Below are 13385 nucleotides of genomic sequence, written 5' to 3' on the forward strand. Positions count from 1 at the left end.
TAAATCTGAAAATGTTTGTGAAACAAATTGATTTACTGCTTGTGTTCATTGAAAAATACATGACAAGAAGCCCTTGAAAAATTAATCACATATTAAATCGCAATATTGAGGAAAAAAAAAAATTGCATATAGATTATTTTCCAAAATTGTTTAGCCCTCTCCCAATCAACTCAAAGCTAATCCTTTATATCAGGGGGGTCAAACTCAATTTAGTTCAGGGGCCAAATGCGGACCAGTTCTAATGTGGGCCAGATTTAAGGGGGCATATTATTTCAACAATAATGTGCTCTAGTTTGCACTCCCACGTATAAATAATATACAATATCCAAGCAATACGTGAAAGATATCAGTCCCTGCAGGAACTTCACTTTAAATTTCCTAGACACCTATTTGTAAGTTTGAAAGGCGAATTTCTGTGAAATAATTTGATGAAAATTCCAGGATTTGGGTATAAAATGAGAGTTCTTTCAACAATTTGTGATTATAAATGACTGCCATCATGTAATAAAAGCACGAGAAAACTGTAAACCCCTGCAAATATTGCAAAGTTTGATTGAGTTTGTGTATTTGGAGGCTCTGAAATTTCTAGAACTGAATGAGTTGGTAATTTACACAATTTACACAAAATTTTCATGTTATGTCATTTTTACTTTGTCTTGAGGGCCAAATTTGATGCATAAAGGGCCAGATTTGAAACCAAAAAGAAAAAAAAAAGAAAAATATAGAAGTCTTTATATCAGAGCTGGAGCCGTTTATTTTTACTCCTTTATGCAATAGGAGGAAGTTCACAATTGAGACACTAGTGATACTTGGGATGTGGTGTGTGTGTGTGTGTTTGTGGGGAGGGGGGGGGGGGGACATTTCATTGGAAGCAGTGGGTTGTGAAATTAAACCCTTCCTCAAACTAAGGAACAACAGTTCAGTTTAGAACATTCGAGTCACTTCCTGCTGGTGTTGCTGATTCCGGTTGTTGGTTGAGGTTCTGGACTTGAGAAGTCATGACCCAGGCGCGCATCACTGTGTCGGGTGTAGGGGATGAAGATGATGATGAAAGTTTAGCTAGGTGTTGCTTTCTTAATAGTAATAAACGAGGGTTCCTCAGTAAAGTGTAGAGCAGCGCCCAGTGCCTCCTGGCTCGATTATTTACACGAGAGTCTGAAAAATGAAAACAAGCAGCAATAAAACAGATGAGTGAAAGCAAGCAGGTTAAGAAAGGTTGTTTTAAAAAAAAAAAAAAAAAAATTGTTAATGACTCGAACCTGGAACTGCATTGTTGAATGTGGAATAAACCGATGCACTTTGTCTGTCCAGTGAGTTGGACACGAGGATCTGACAGAAACACACCATGACTGGGTTGTTGTGATAGTGATCAGCAAAGATCATCCCGACCCATGTGCTGTAGCCTGGAATGTAAAGATTCAAAGACAAATATGTAAATATTTATATATCTGTATTCTTTATACTTTTTATAACATGTTTTCTATTTCTATTTATATATATCCTCTATTATTGTATTATTTATTTGATCTTTATTGCACTATTTTTCAGGTGTTTTGGGGGGTTTTCTGTGTGTTGGCTTCTGTTGTCTTTTTTATTGCACGTTGAGCCTATCAGAGAATCGGTGTAATCTAAAAAATTAAAGTAAGACCCTGTATAAAATCAGGAAACTTCATGTAATGGAGAAGATTTCCTCTTCCTTCAGTGCATGAAACCAATCAGATCTGATTTCATTTGATTTAACTAGCACTTTTGGTAAACTATCCCCGTTTTTGTGTGCGAGAATAAGTTGGTATGAGTGGGTGCACTCCCCACTTTTGTTCTGATTCTGATTGTTTTCAACTAATACAGTACAATATGTGACATAATCACCTGAATTGAACTATATCCATTGTTTTCTATGTTTTGGAGTGACGATTGCTGTGGATAATGTTTGTGATGGAAATTTGCCTTTTCTAAATAAAATAAGAATCGGGAAACTATCTTTTTATCTGAAGGCGGAGCAGTGGAAGTACGGATCAGGCTTACCGGGTTTGACCCATACAGTAAGTACAATTAAAGCTTGATTAAGGTTAAGCTCTAAATTTCTGTGCATTTCTTTTTTTTTCTCTTTTTTTTCATTATTTACTAATAATTTTAGAAACAAAACCATTTAGAACAACAAGAACAACAAGGCAAGGGGAGAACCAATCTCACGTCACAACCACATACGTACTGTATATACAATTTTGCATGTTGAACCCGTATTTATGTGGAGAAAGTAAAAAAAAATAATAATGAAATTATATATATATATATATATATATATATATATATATATATATACATACAACGGTATTAAACAATACCAATATAAAGGATTTAAAATATGGGATAATAACCTGTGTTTTTTACACACCAATTTTTGATCAGGTCTGAAACTATACTTTTAAGGATTACTTTATGTTATATAACGTCAGGTCTGAAAGTTGACACGTGGATAAGCCATCTTGACCAGCTCTCCTCAAAAATGTCAAATTGATTCCTTAGTTTAAATGTGATTCTTTCCAATGTGTATATATTGTAAACCAAATCAATCCACTATTGTGTGCATTTCATGATGAGTTTGCCTTTGTGTGTTTGTGTCTTTGTGTGACCTGTAAAGTAACCTGTCTATGATGTATCCTGCTTTCTTCCCTCACTGGTGCTTTCAGTTCAGTCGTAAAATTTTCAATTCAATACACTCCCAAGCAAATATGGAATTCCTTCTCTTTACACTCAAGTTATACTGCCATCTCCTGGGAGTTGTGCACAAGCCTATGTGTATGCAGTGTCCTCATCCTTTAATGACATGTATTTGTTCTATTTTCATACTGTTTATTTGTGTATATAATGCTCTGGTTTAGTTGTCTTTATGTATATATTCTGATGGATATCTATAATGCTTCCTTAGTTTACTTTATTCATTGCTGTGCAGTCAGGACTACAAACTCCTCCTGCTACTGAACTACATCTCCCATGTGATCAGGAGTGATGTAGCAAAGGTGTGACCGATTGCCTATATATACAGTAAGCCTGTTCATTGTACCCATGCTGTTTGTTACCCTGACGAAGGTTCTCTGACCGAAACCTTGGCAAATATATATTTATACTTGCATTAAGCCAAGCGTGCAGATGTATTTTTTGCACTAATAAAAGACAAAAAAAAAAAAAAAAAATGCATCAATAATGAATTATTTCCTGGAATCTAACTCTAGTGCTCAAAGCATTTGCTCTCTTTTTTCTACTAAACTCTGAGATGATTGGTTGGGAAAGTTTCAGTAAATCAGTGTCTGAAATGTCACTTTTGTTTAACCATTGTGAAGGTCTGTTTAAATTTACTGGATCAACTACAGTGCTACCGAGTTATTCATCCAAATGCTCTCACCTGCGTCCATGTTTTCATATCCCCTCTGCATGATGGTCCGATCGATGCGGGACACCAGCCATGTTCCCACCACAACACTCAACAACAGTCTGACTATACAGGTGCTGATCCCCAACACCACGTTATAGAAAAAGAAGAAGTAGTTGAAGCAGTGGAATGCCTTCCTGCAAGAAAAAACAAGTCAGTTGGACTTTTTGTTGCCGTTCAGAATAGGTTCAGTGTTTTTGCATTAGACATTTTTTTATTAATGCAAAGCAATTTCCAGGACGCTGCAACGCTACCTGGGTGAAAAGCTTTAAAACATGTCTTAAATGCTATTTCACTTTTTTTTTTCTAATTGTGATGCATTTTTTACTTACTCTTGATAAAGCAAGACGCAAAAATAAATTCATAAATAAACAGGATGGTCATACATTATATATGGCCAGTGTGTTCGTTTGGTGGAGACATTGGCAACAAGGTGCCCTCGGATTGACTTTGTGCGCCCCCCAAAGTAAACAAACAAAATGACTCCAAAAATACACAAGATGACAGAAAAACATACAAAATAACAAGAAAAATACACAAAATGGCTCAAAAAACCTCAATGACAACAAGAAAAACTCACAAACCCTTTGTACTTTCTGTGGTAATAATGCTCATATTGGTCATTATCCTAAATGTCGACATGAATGTTGATAACGTGGTCCTCGGATAAGACAAACACATTTTTGTGGCCCCTGCTGTGATAAAAGGTACCCATCTCAAGCTGCTTTAGTGTCAGTTTAAGTTTGGCACATTACTGTCAGTCAAAAAGAACTAAAATGCGAGAGGCTATTGCAAATCTTTACTCTTGATTTTACTTGATTTCTCGTCCATTTAGTACGCAGGATGTTGCATCCATACACAGGATGTAGCATTCCCCACGAATAAGGAAATCAATTCAGTTTGTCCTGTGTGACAACTACCTCCAACCACCTCTCCTCGTGTTCTGTGATGACAAATTGTGGACGTTCTGTGGTACCTGTTGTTGAGAGCCAGAGGTTTGTGTTTATCTGTGGGAGACATTTTGTTCTGCAAGAAGAAGATCTGAACCAGAACCACCTGGAGGATGACCAAACCAATCACCAGCCCGATGGTCAAACTGAAAGATAGCACGAGACGGTGTGAGCCACGACGTCCGTTAGTCTCCCAGAAAGCATTTACTCACAGAACAGGCAGCCTCACAGTATAATTCCCAGGTTTGAAAGCAGGTTCAACGCTCTTCCATGTCGTATGGGAAGAACGAGTGCGTAGACAAACAGCAGAGCAAACACAAAGTGGACGAAATGGACAATCAAGTAACCTAAAAAATAACATGTGAAATATGTCGATCAGTAACAGTTTGTGACTGACATTCATAGAAATTTTTATTACCTGTGAGATTTTGTACCTTTGTTAAAGTTAACTTACTTTTATTCCTATCACTATTATTGTTCTGTTTCTGCAATGTTGGCCAGCTTACACTTTAAAGGGCCCATGTTATTCTAAATTAACTTTTCTGTGCTTTAAACATCATAAAGTGCTATTAGGGCTTCATACACATGCCCAAAGTGTTTTTTTCATTGATTCCCTCAATCTTTAGTTAGAGGGTGATCTGCTCCTTTGTTACTGCAGGGCGAGCCCAAACACCTCGCTCCAATTTGATGATGCTTTCCCACTTTGATGACGAATTTGACGCAGCACTGAGCTGGAGAAGCCGTTCCTCCAGGAAGCTCTCTGCCGTGATTGACATGTAAACAGGCTAGCATTTCAGGGTCCTTTGCACAGTGCTATGTGCGTATTTTCTACAGTCTATGTATGTACCGGTGAACGCCCCGCCCCCACGCTCTGTCTCATGTTTATAAAGCAGCATGAGCTTGGCTACGGAGTGGGTGGGAAGAGGGCGGGCCGTCCTCTGGAAGTTAGAGTCCCGTCTATAGACACGCCCACTCATGAATATGCATAAGTAGGCCGTAAATCAGCCTGTTTGTGTAGAGTTGCTCAGAAAGTGATTTTTCAGAGGCTAAAACGCTGGAAAACATGCAAGTTTGGGGGAAAAAACCTCAAATACTGGGGTTCTTGGAACAAATGGAGATGGCTGAAAAATAACATGATATGGGACCTTTAAGAAGCAACTTTATCTCAGTCAGATAAACCTGCTTTAACAAAGAATGAAGATGAAATTAGGTCTTAAAAGTCTCACCCCAGAGTGTGAATGCTATCTGCCAGCCCGAGTATCTTGCAATTGAGGCCTGAAACATTAAACGAAAAAGTTAGCACGCAGACAAATGTGCTGAGAATATGATGGACACACATACTGTATTATAGGACAAAATGGATAATTATAAAGGAACAAATGTATGTGCCCTTGTGAATTCACTCACCACGCTGACAGAGGCGCGAGGATTGTGAAATCTTTCTGGAAGAAAACCCTTTTGTCCTTTCCACAGCCTCCTCAGGTGTTTTCTGACTCAAATCAAATTTGTTTCAGTGTGTAACTCAATTATCATTTCTAGCAACCAAGACTTGATGTCCATACATTCATTGTATTCATTGCTCCATGTCTTACCTGTAACATGCCAGGACATGGAGGGTGTAGGCAACAGAGTTGAGACTGGCAAAGATGGTCGTCGCTAACCAGGACTCTTCAATACACAGAAATAGATTACATTTAATGATCCAGAGGTGACAGGAAACAAATTACAAATACTTCATTACTGTTCTTAAGCATCTTTACTTTACTCCAGTATTTATAATAATAACAATAATAATAATAATAATGCATTGCATTTTATATAGCACTTTATCATAGACACTCAAAGCGCTTTACAGAATGAAGGCATTAGTCGTGGTAAGCTACTATTGTAGCCACAGCGGCCCTGAAACTCATTTATGTTTTTGGTGACTTTTTGCCTTTACTTTTTAAACAAATATCTGTACTTTCTACTACTTACATTTTAAAAATGAGTTTGTTTCTTTTAGGACCTTCGAAGATGACGTCACAATGTAAAAAAGACGCAAACCAACAACCACAAAGCTGGAGGAGAAGCTAATGCTAGTCAACGTGCTAACATGGAGGAGAAGCTAGCGCTAGTCAATGTGCTAACATGGAACAGAAGCTAGCGCAAGTCAATGTGCTAACATGGAAGAGAAGTTAGTGCTAGTCAACGTGCTAACATGGAGGAGAAGCTAGCGCTAGTCAATGTGCTTACATGGAGGAGAAGCTAGTGCTAGTCAACGTGCTAACATGGAGGAGAAGCTAGCGCTAGTCAACGTGCTAACATAGAGGAGAAGCTAGCGCTAGTCAACGTGCTAACATGAAGGAGAAGCTAGTGCTAGTCAACGTGCTAACATGGAGGAGAAGCTAACGCTAGTCAATGTGCTAACTTAGAGGAGAAGCTAGTGCTAGTCAACGTGCAAACATGGAGGAGAAGCTAACGCTAGTCAATGTGCTAACTTGGAGGAGAAGCTAGTGATAGTCAACGTGCAAACATGGAGGAGAAGCTAGCGCTAGTCAATGTGCTAACATGGAGGTGAAGTTTGTGCTAGTCTACGTGCTAACATGGAGGTGAAGCTAGCGCTAGTCAATGTGCTAACATGGAGGTGAAGTTAGTGCTAGTCTACATGCCAACATGGAGGAGAAGCATTAGTGCTAGTCAACATGCTAATATGGAGGTGAAGCTAGTGCTAGTCAATGTGCTAACATGGAGGAGAAGCTAGTGCTAGTCAACGTGCAAACATGGAGGAGAAGCTAACGCTAGTCAATGTGCTAACTTGGAGGAGAAGCTAGTGCTAGTCAACGTGCAAACATGGAGGAGAAGCTAGCGCTAGTCAATGTGCTAACATGGAGGTGAAGTTTGTGCTAGTCAACGTGCTAACATGGAGGTGAAGCTAGCGCTAGTCAATGTGCTAACATGGAGGTGAAGTTAGTGCTAGTCAACATGCCAACATGGAGGAGAAGCATTAGTGCTAGTCAACATGCTAATATGGAGGTGAAGCTAGTGCTAGTCAATGTGCTAACATGGAGGAGAAGCTAGTGCTAGTGTAACGTTCAAGTTATATGGGCTCAAACTTGCTGTTGTAGACAAGAACACACGACTTGTGCTCTTGGAGCGCTAAGATGGACACCTCCGTTTGTTTTCCTTTTTACACGACACTTCCGACCTCAACCCGATGCATACCGATGACGTCACTAACATACATGACGCATGGCACGTGCTAGCATGGAGGAGAAGATAGTGCTAGTCAATGTGCCAACATGGAGGAGAAGCTAGCGCTAGTCAATGTGCCAACATGGAGGAGAAGCTAGCGCTAGTCAATGTGCCAACATGCAGGAGAAGTTAGTGCTAGTCAACATGCTAACATGGAGTTGAGCAAGCCAAGCAGCAGCATGCCACTACCCGCTGTCACAACCTCATTTTTTCACTGACCCTTTCAGACCCTTTCAACGCATGTGCGAAACGCGTCTACTTCCAGTCGGCTTATTTTATGGCAGTTCGTGTACTATTTAGAAGCTTCAATTCCTGCTATTTAAAAAGAAATAGAAATGTATGTTTTGAGTGAATTCCGACGATTTATTTTGCTTTTTATCTTATTGTCTGTTAGGTTTTTGATTGTCAATGTTGTGTATTGTGTTTTTGTCCGTTTTTTTTTTATTTATTTATTTTTTTAATTACCAATTAAGAAAACACAAAAACAGTCGCATATTTAAATTTGTACTATTAAAATATTTAACGAAGGTATGGTCGGTTTACATTCAAATATCACGTCCCAGCATCTCTGTCGTGAAGATTGCGAGTAAAGGACGTAACAAAGGATCTGAAAGGATTCGGTCCAGGTGTTCAAAGGTAACAGATTCAACTTGTTTGCATGTACCAGTATTTTACAAGTTCTTAAAAAGATAAGAGATATGGAATTTGCTGGTTTATAAACCCTGTCCTATTATTGAAGGGACATTTGTTTTACTTTTTACTTTTTTTTTTTTACATATGCTGTAGTGTAAGTACATTTAGTAGCATGTATGTTTTTTTTTTTTTAACTTATACTCAAGTAAGGGAGCTACTTCAGTACTTTTACCAGAGTAATTTTTTATTCAAGTACCTATACCTTTACTTGAATAATAAAAACTAGTACTTTTGCCACCGCTGTTTAAATCTTATTATTATTGACAATGAACTAAAGAAGTGCATGAGATTTAATTGTGCACAGGAATATGAGTTTTTGTATCCATACCACTCTCATTGATCACTTTCAGTTCATTTTGCTTATGAGTGAATGTTTCCAAGACAAATCACTATCCACAAAGTGCCCACTGTATTCTGCTTAGAGACAATTGATTGACTGTGTTTGCATAACTCGTCATCCACATGAGCTTAATGATGACGATTCTGATAATAAAATCAAACTCACTTTTGGCCACGTAGATTAATTCTTCCAGCTGTGGTATAAAAGCTCCCAGAGGTTCTGTCTGGTTACAGGAGGCAACCACACGTTCCAGTGCATTCTTCCACATGTTTGCTTGTTCAAAGACGACGCCGCTTAGAGCGTAGTCAGCCAGCGTCATCTGAGAAAAGGATATACATTTAAAGGTGCAGTCTGCAACTCTTATGAAAGTGACTTTTTGTCATATTTGCTAAAGCTGTCACTATGTAAGGTCAGCTTTACATCAAACTAGTAGTTTTGTGTGAAAAAAACAGACGCATTGAGTCCCTCCTGCTGCTCCTGCAGCCTTTGGCAGATTGCCAGAATGCACCGCGACTGAGCAAAAAGAACCAATCAGAGCCAAGATTGTGTTTGATGGACTGTTTTACAGCTGTTGCTCACAGTCCCCGCCCCATTCCCGGTCTGGAGGAGTAGAAGATGGAATTGGTGACTTTTCTGCTTGAAAGGTAATTACTGCTGCTAAATTTACATTATGTTTGATTTGTAATTGTTACACTAGAACTCTGTAGTGCATGTGTTGTTTGTGTGCGCGCAGCAGCCTCCGTGTGGGCTGCTTTAAGTGACACTGTGTTGTTGCTGCTGCTGCTGAGGTGTGTGCACATAGAGAGAGAGAAGTGCTGCAGTAATATGCTTTTACCAGAGCATGCTATATTACTGTGATGTTGCTGATGGACTAACGTTAGCTTGTTCACTCCTCTGAGGGAGGGACTTTGGAAAGTTTGGAGGCAAGGCAAGAGAGCAGCGGGGAGGGTGGGATCTGAGAGTTGCGGACTGCACCTTTAATGTGTATCACCTGAAAAATAAACTCTTTAGGATAATTTATAAGAGTCTAGCTGTACCGTATACAATCCTATGATGGATATAATGGCAGTGCCAATGATTCTGTTGGGAAACTTGAAGTAGGGATCCCACTCGTAGACTCTTTGCTGGAACCAGTTGAGCTTTTTACTGAAACAGAGAACAGTTGATAATCAGCATAGTGTTTAAATCATCCAGCCATTTACATCATGCTTTGGGAGAACATGCAAACTGTGCATGAAAAGACCAAACCCTTTTAGTTGGTAACATGATAAACCTCCTATATCTGCAGGATTTTCTCACTTGTTTGGATGGGAATGATGTATTTTTTTTTTTAATTTTACTAATTTAAGCAAAATTTTTGCTGTAATGTTAACTTTTAATATAAAATGCCACAATATGGAGAACTCTGTTTTTTTGGGGGACTTTATAAATAAAATTGAGCTGAATTAAACTACAGTGTCTGATGTGTGCAAACCTATTATCTTTGGGTGTTTTTCTTAGTAATCTCTTAACATGCTCCATTTGGTGTTGCTCAGTCAGCTCTTCACAATCCTAGAAGTAGAAAATACAGCCCGTTACACACAGTAAAAATCCTGCATCTGCAGTTAGCTTAGCATCTTAGTATTTATACAGGTATACTGGTGTGCTCAACATAATTCTGCTGTTCAATTTCAGTATTTGACTAATTCATCTGCATGTTTCACAGCAAATAAATAAATGTATACTTAAATTTAACTTATATCAACTTTACTCTTGATTCAGACTGGAAAATAATTATATTCCAGTTTCAGTTAAAATATAATATTATAAATATAGAAGAAGCTAAACAGAAAAAGGAAAGATTTCTTATTTTCGCATTTATAAACCAGTATTTTTTTAATTATTATTATTATTTTTTTGTATATCAACAGAGCCCCATGACTATAACTTTCAACACAGGGATCGCTTTTGAGATCAATAAAGTTCTGATTGGTTTTTGTCTTTAAAAACTATTCTCTTCTTAGGCCAGAGACTCAGTTTAGGGCTCCTCTAGTGGCGCAGGCAGAAACGCCTATGGGTTCCATCATCCTCCCTTTGCTTGCATCTATAGTCAAACAATGACGCAAATATTTGTCAATTCATTTCTGGCTATGTGCTGACCTCTTGTTCCAGTTCCAGATGAATACGAATGGCTTTAGTCAGAATGTAAATAAAGCGGCCCAGGAGGAAGATGAGGGAAAGGATGCAGGGCCACTGGATGATCACTTTCTGGTATTTACCCAAAATCTTGAAGACAAGAGTGAAAAGACAATCCAAAAGCCTGATGCAGTTCATTAAATACTCATCATAAACCATTATTATTATTTCAACAAACACACTATATTGAATCCTGATACAGGAAAGTACTCACCTACCTTTCCATCGGGGCATGTGAATGCATCCCAGACTGTGATGATGATCCTACCAATGAGTAGAGGGAGAATTTAGTTCTCAACCTATTGTATTTGTAATAATCCAATCCTCTTATTCCCAGATTTTGAATTAGAAACTTAGTGATTGCATGCTCACCAGGATAAGGAGTAGAGAATTCCCAAAACTGCTCCAGTCATTCTGAATGGCGTCGAGAGACAAGCGAAGAAAGGGAAATACACCAGTCCAATTTCTAAAGCTCCTACAAGGTACACTATAGCTGTGGATATTAAGCAGAGTTAACTGGTAAATGCTTTGTGCCTGTTTGGTAAAAAAAAGACTGGAACAGAATCCTTGGTATACCTCTAGCCCAGTTGGGAAAGGTGAATGGAATGTATTCCTCAGAAAAGAGCAGCAGGACGCTGCTCGATACAGCTCCGAAAGCAAAACCATAAGACCATCGGTTACTAAGGCCGCCGATCGTATCCAAAGGCCTGGAATACACACAGGAATACACAATAAAGCAGTGTGAACTCACTGAATCACGGCTGGGGATGAGTTTCACTTTTTATTAGAACGTTGAATTGACTCACACCACAATTCCGAAACGTCCCTGCAGAAAGGGAAGTCTGTGGTCGATGGCTTGTCTCTGGATCCTCTTTTGTAAATAGGACAGGACACCTGTTATCAGAATCTAGACACAGATACAGCAGAGTTTATTCCATAAAGACAAACAAGGGAAAAAAAAAATATAAGAAAAGAAACAAGCATTTGAAAAGTAATTTGGGGAATTAAGTTTTTTCGGCGCAATTAGGGGTGTGCATTGCCATGTAAGTCACGATTTGCATGTCACGAGACAATATGTCCCGATATTAAACAATATGATATACATCGCAATATATCACAATATCAGTAATTACAAGTTCCACCTTTACAAGTACAAAATGGTATGAAATACAATGTAATTTTCTTTAAACACCGGAGAACAAGTAAATTGTACATACATCTAAAAAAGTGTATGTAAAAGTAGAAGGTTCACTGACATGTTAAAAAAAAAAAAACATGATTAAAAAAATTAATTTGGACATTTTTTGGATTGGTACAATAATCGTGCGGTGAAATATTGTGATATGTTGCCAAATTTATTTATTTTTCTTACACTCTTAGACGCAATACTGAGATCTGGTAACATTCTAGTACTTTTGTTTTTGTTTAATTTTAGGTTTAAAGGTGAAGACATTTCAAAGACTTAAATGTTTTCTTATGAAATTATTCTTTTATTTTAATTTACTTTGTTCCGTTGTATTCTTGTAGAAATGTTATTATCTGTTACGCTATTTTAAAAAGACAATGCAAAAGGCTTTCCTTTGTTGACAAAAAAAATATAAAATAATTCAATTAGATATTTTTTTCTATATGTTTTTTGTAAAATTGTCTTTGATGAAATAAAACGAAAAGATTATTAAATGATTAAATGCACATTAACAGTTCTCGGACATTTTCTTCTCACATGGGTTCAGCCAGGTTACTAATTGGGGGATGGATGGAACGTAATTTTTCAGTTTGACAACTAAACATTTTCTTTTTTTCTCCCTAAAACACAATTCTTTTTGAATAAAATGTCCCCATCATCTTTAAATCTTCAGTGTATCTTCTCATCCATTACTTTTTCTAAGCATTGATCCAAAGATTGAACGAACAGATGGCTTACAGCTGGTATCAGCGACAGGTGTAGGAACATGTCCACAGAGATCCCATTCTGACAGTCCTCAACAGTGGAATCCTGAGGAAAACTGTGAACATGGACAAAGTTAAAAGTCAAAGCCACAGTTCCCTGGGTCTCTTCTAAGTATTACAACACATGGAGTGACATCAAAGCTAAAATATACACAGTGTCTGTCTGTGATGTCGGTACTTACAGACTCTCCATGTTGCTGACCACCACTCACTCAGTAAACAGACCACGTCTCCTGGTTAACACTCATGCGTGAAGGCTGTGGAAGAGACAGTGGAATGACACAATAGCTCTAGTTCCTGGTTTCAACCATGTGACTGTCACAGTTGACCTTTGACCCACACATACACACACACACACACACACACATTGATTGCTGTTACTCAACAGGAGAACAAACAGTTGCCTACAGTTTCTCTGATAAGTAAGAGAATGTTCACCTTGTGTTTTGATTTTTCCCATTTTCCTTATCAATTCACCTTCATTGATTGCTAAAATAAAACAAAAAACAGCATTGTTCTTTGTGAGAAATTACATTGATCTGTGTTTCTCAAATGTGGGTACGTGTACCGCCCTCGGGGTACGATATAGTACTACAGTTTGAGAGAGGGAGAG

At 38.2% G+C, this 13385-nt stretch overlaps 1 protein-coding gene across 1 annotated transcript; it reads right to left on the bottom strand.

Annotated features, from left to right (window-relative positions):
* Window positions 1–736: 736 nt before the first annotated feature.
* Window positions 737–13088, bottom strand: stra6l (STRA6-like). Its single transcript, XM_028459773.1, has 18 exons — window positions 12955–13088; window positions 12747–12828; window positions 11629–11729; window positions 11399–11529; window positions 11195–11315; window positions 11041–11086; window positions 10787–10912; window positions 10122–10198; window positions 9685–9793; window positions 8813–8966; window positions 5973–6048; window positions 5788–5869; window positions 5607–5655; window positions 4610–4727; window positions 4407–4526; window positions 3404–3567; window positions 1260–1403; window positions 737–1155 (listed from the first exon to the last, which is right to left on the bottom strand). The coding sequence occupies exons 1-18, from the start codon at window positions 12963–12965 to the stop codon at window positions 920–922; spliced, it is 1947 nt and encodes a 648-aa protein (XP_028315574.1). The 5' UTR covers window positions 12966–13088; the 3' UTR covers window positions 737–919.
* Between the last annotated feature and the right edge of the window lie 297 nt (window positions 13089–13385).

Source organism: Gouania willdenowi, chromosome 1 (assembly GCF_900634775.1).
Source record: "Gouania willdenowi chromosome 1, fGouWil2.1, whole genome shotgun sequence".
NCBI lineage: Eukaryota > Metazoa > Chordata > Actinopteri > Blenniiformes > Gobiesocidae > Gouania > Gouania willdenowi.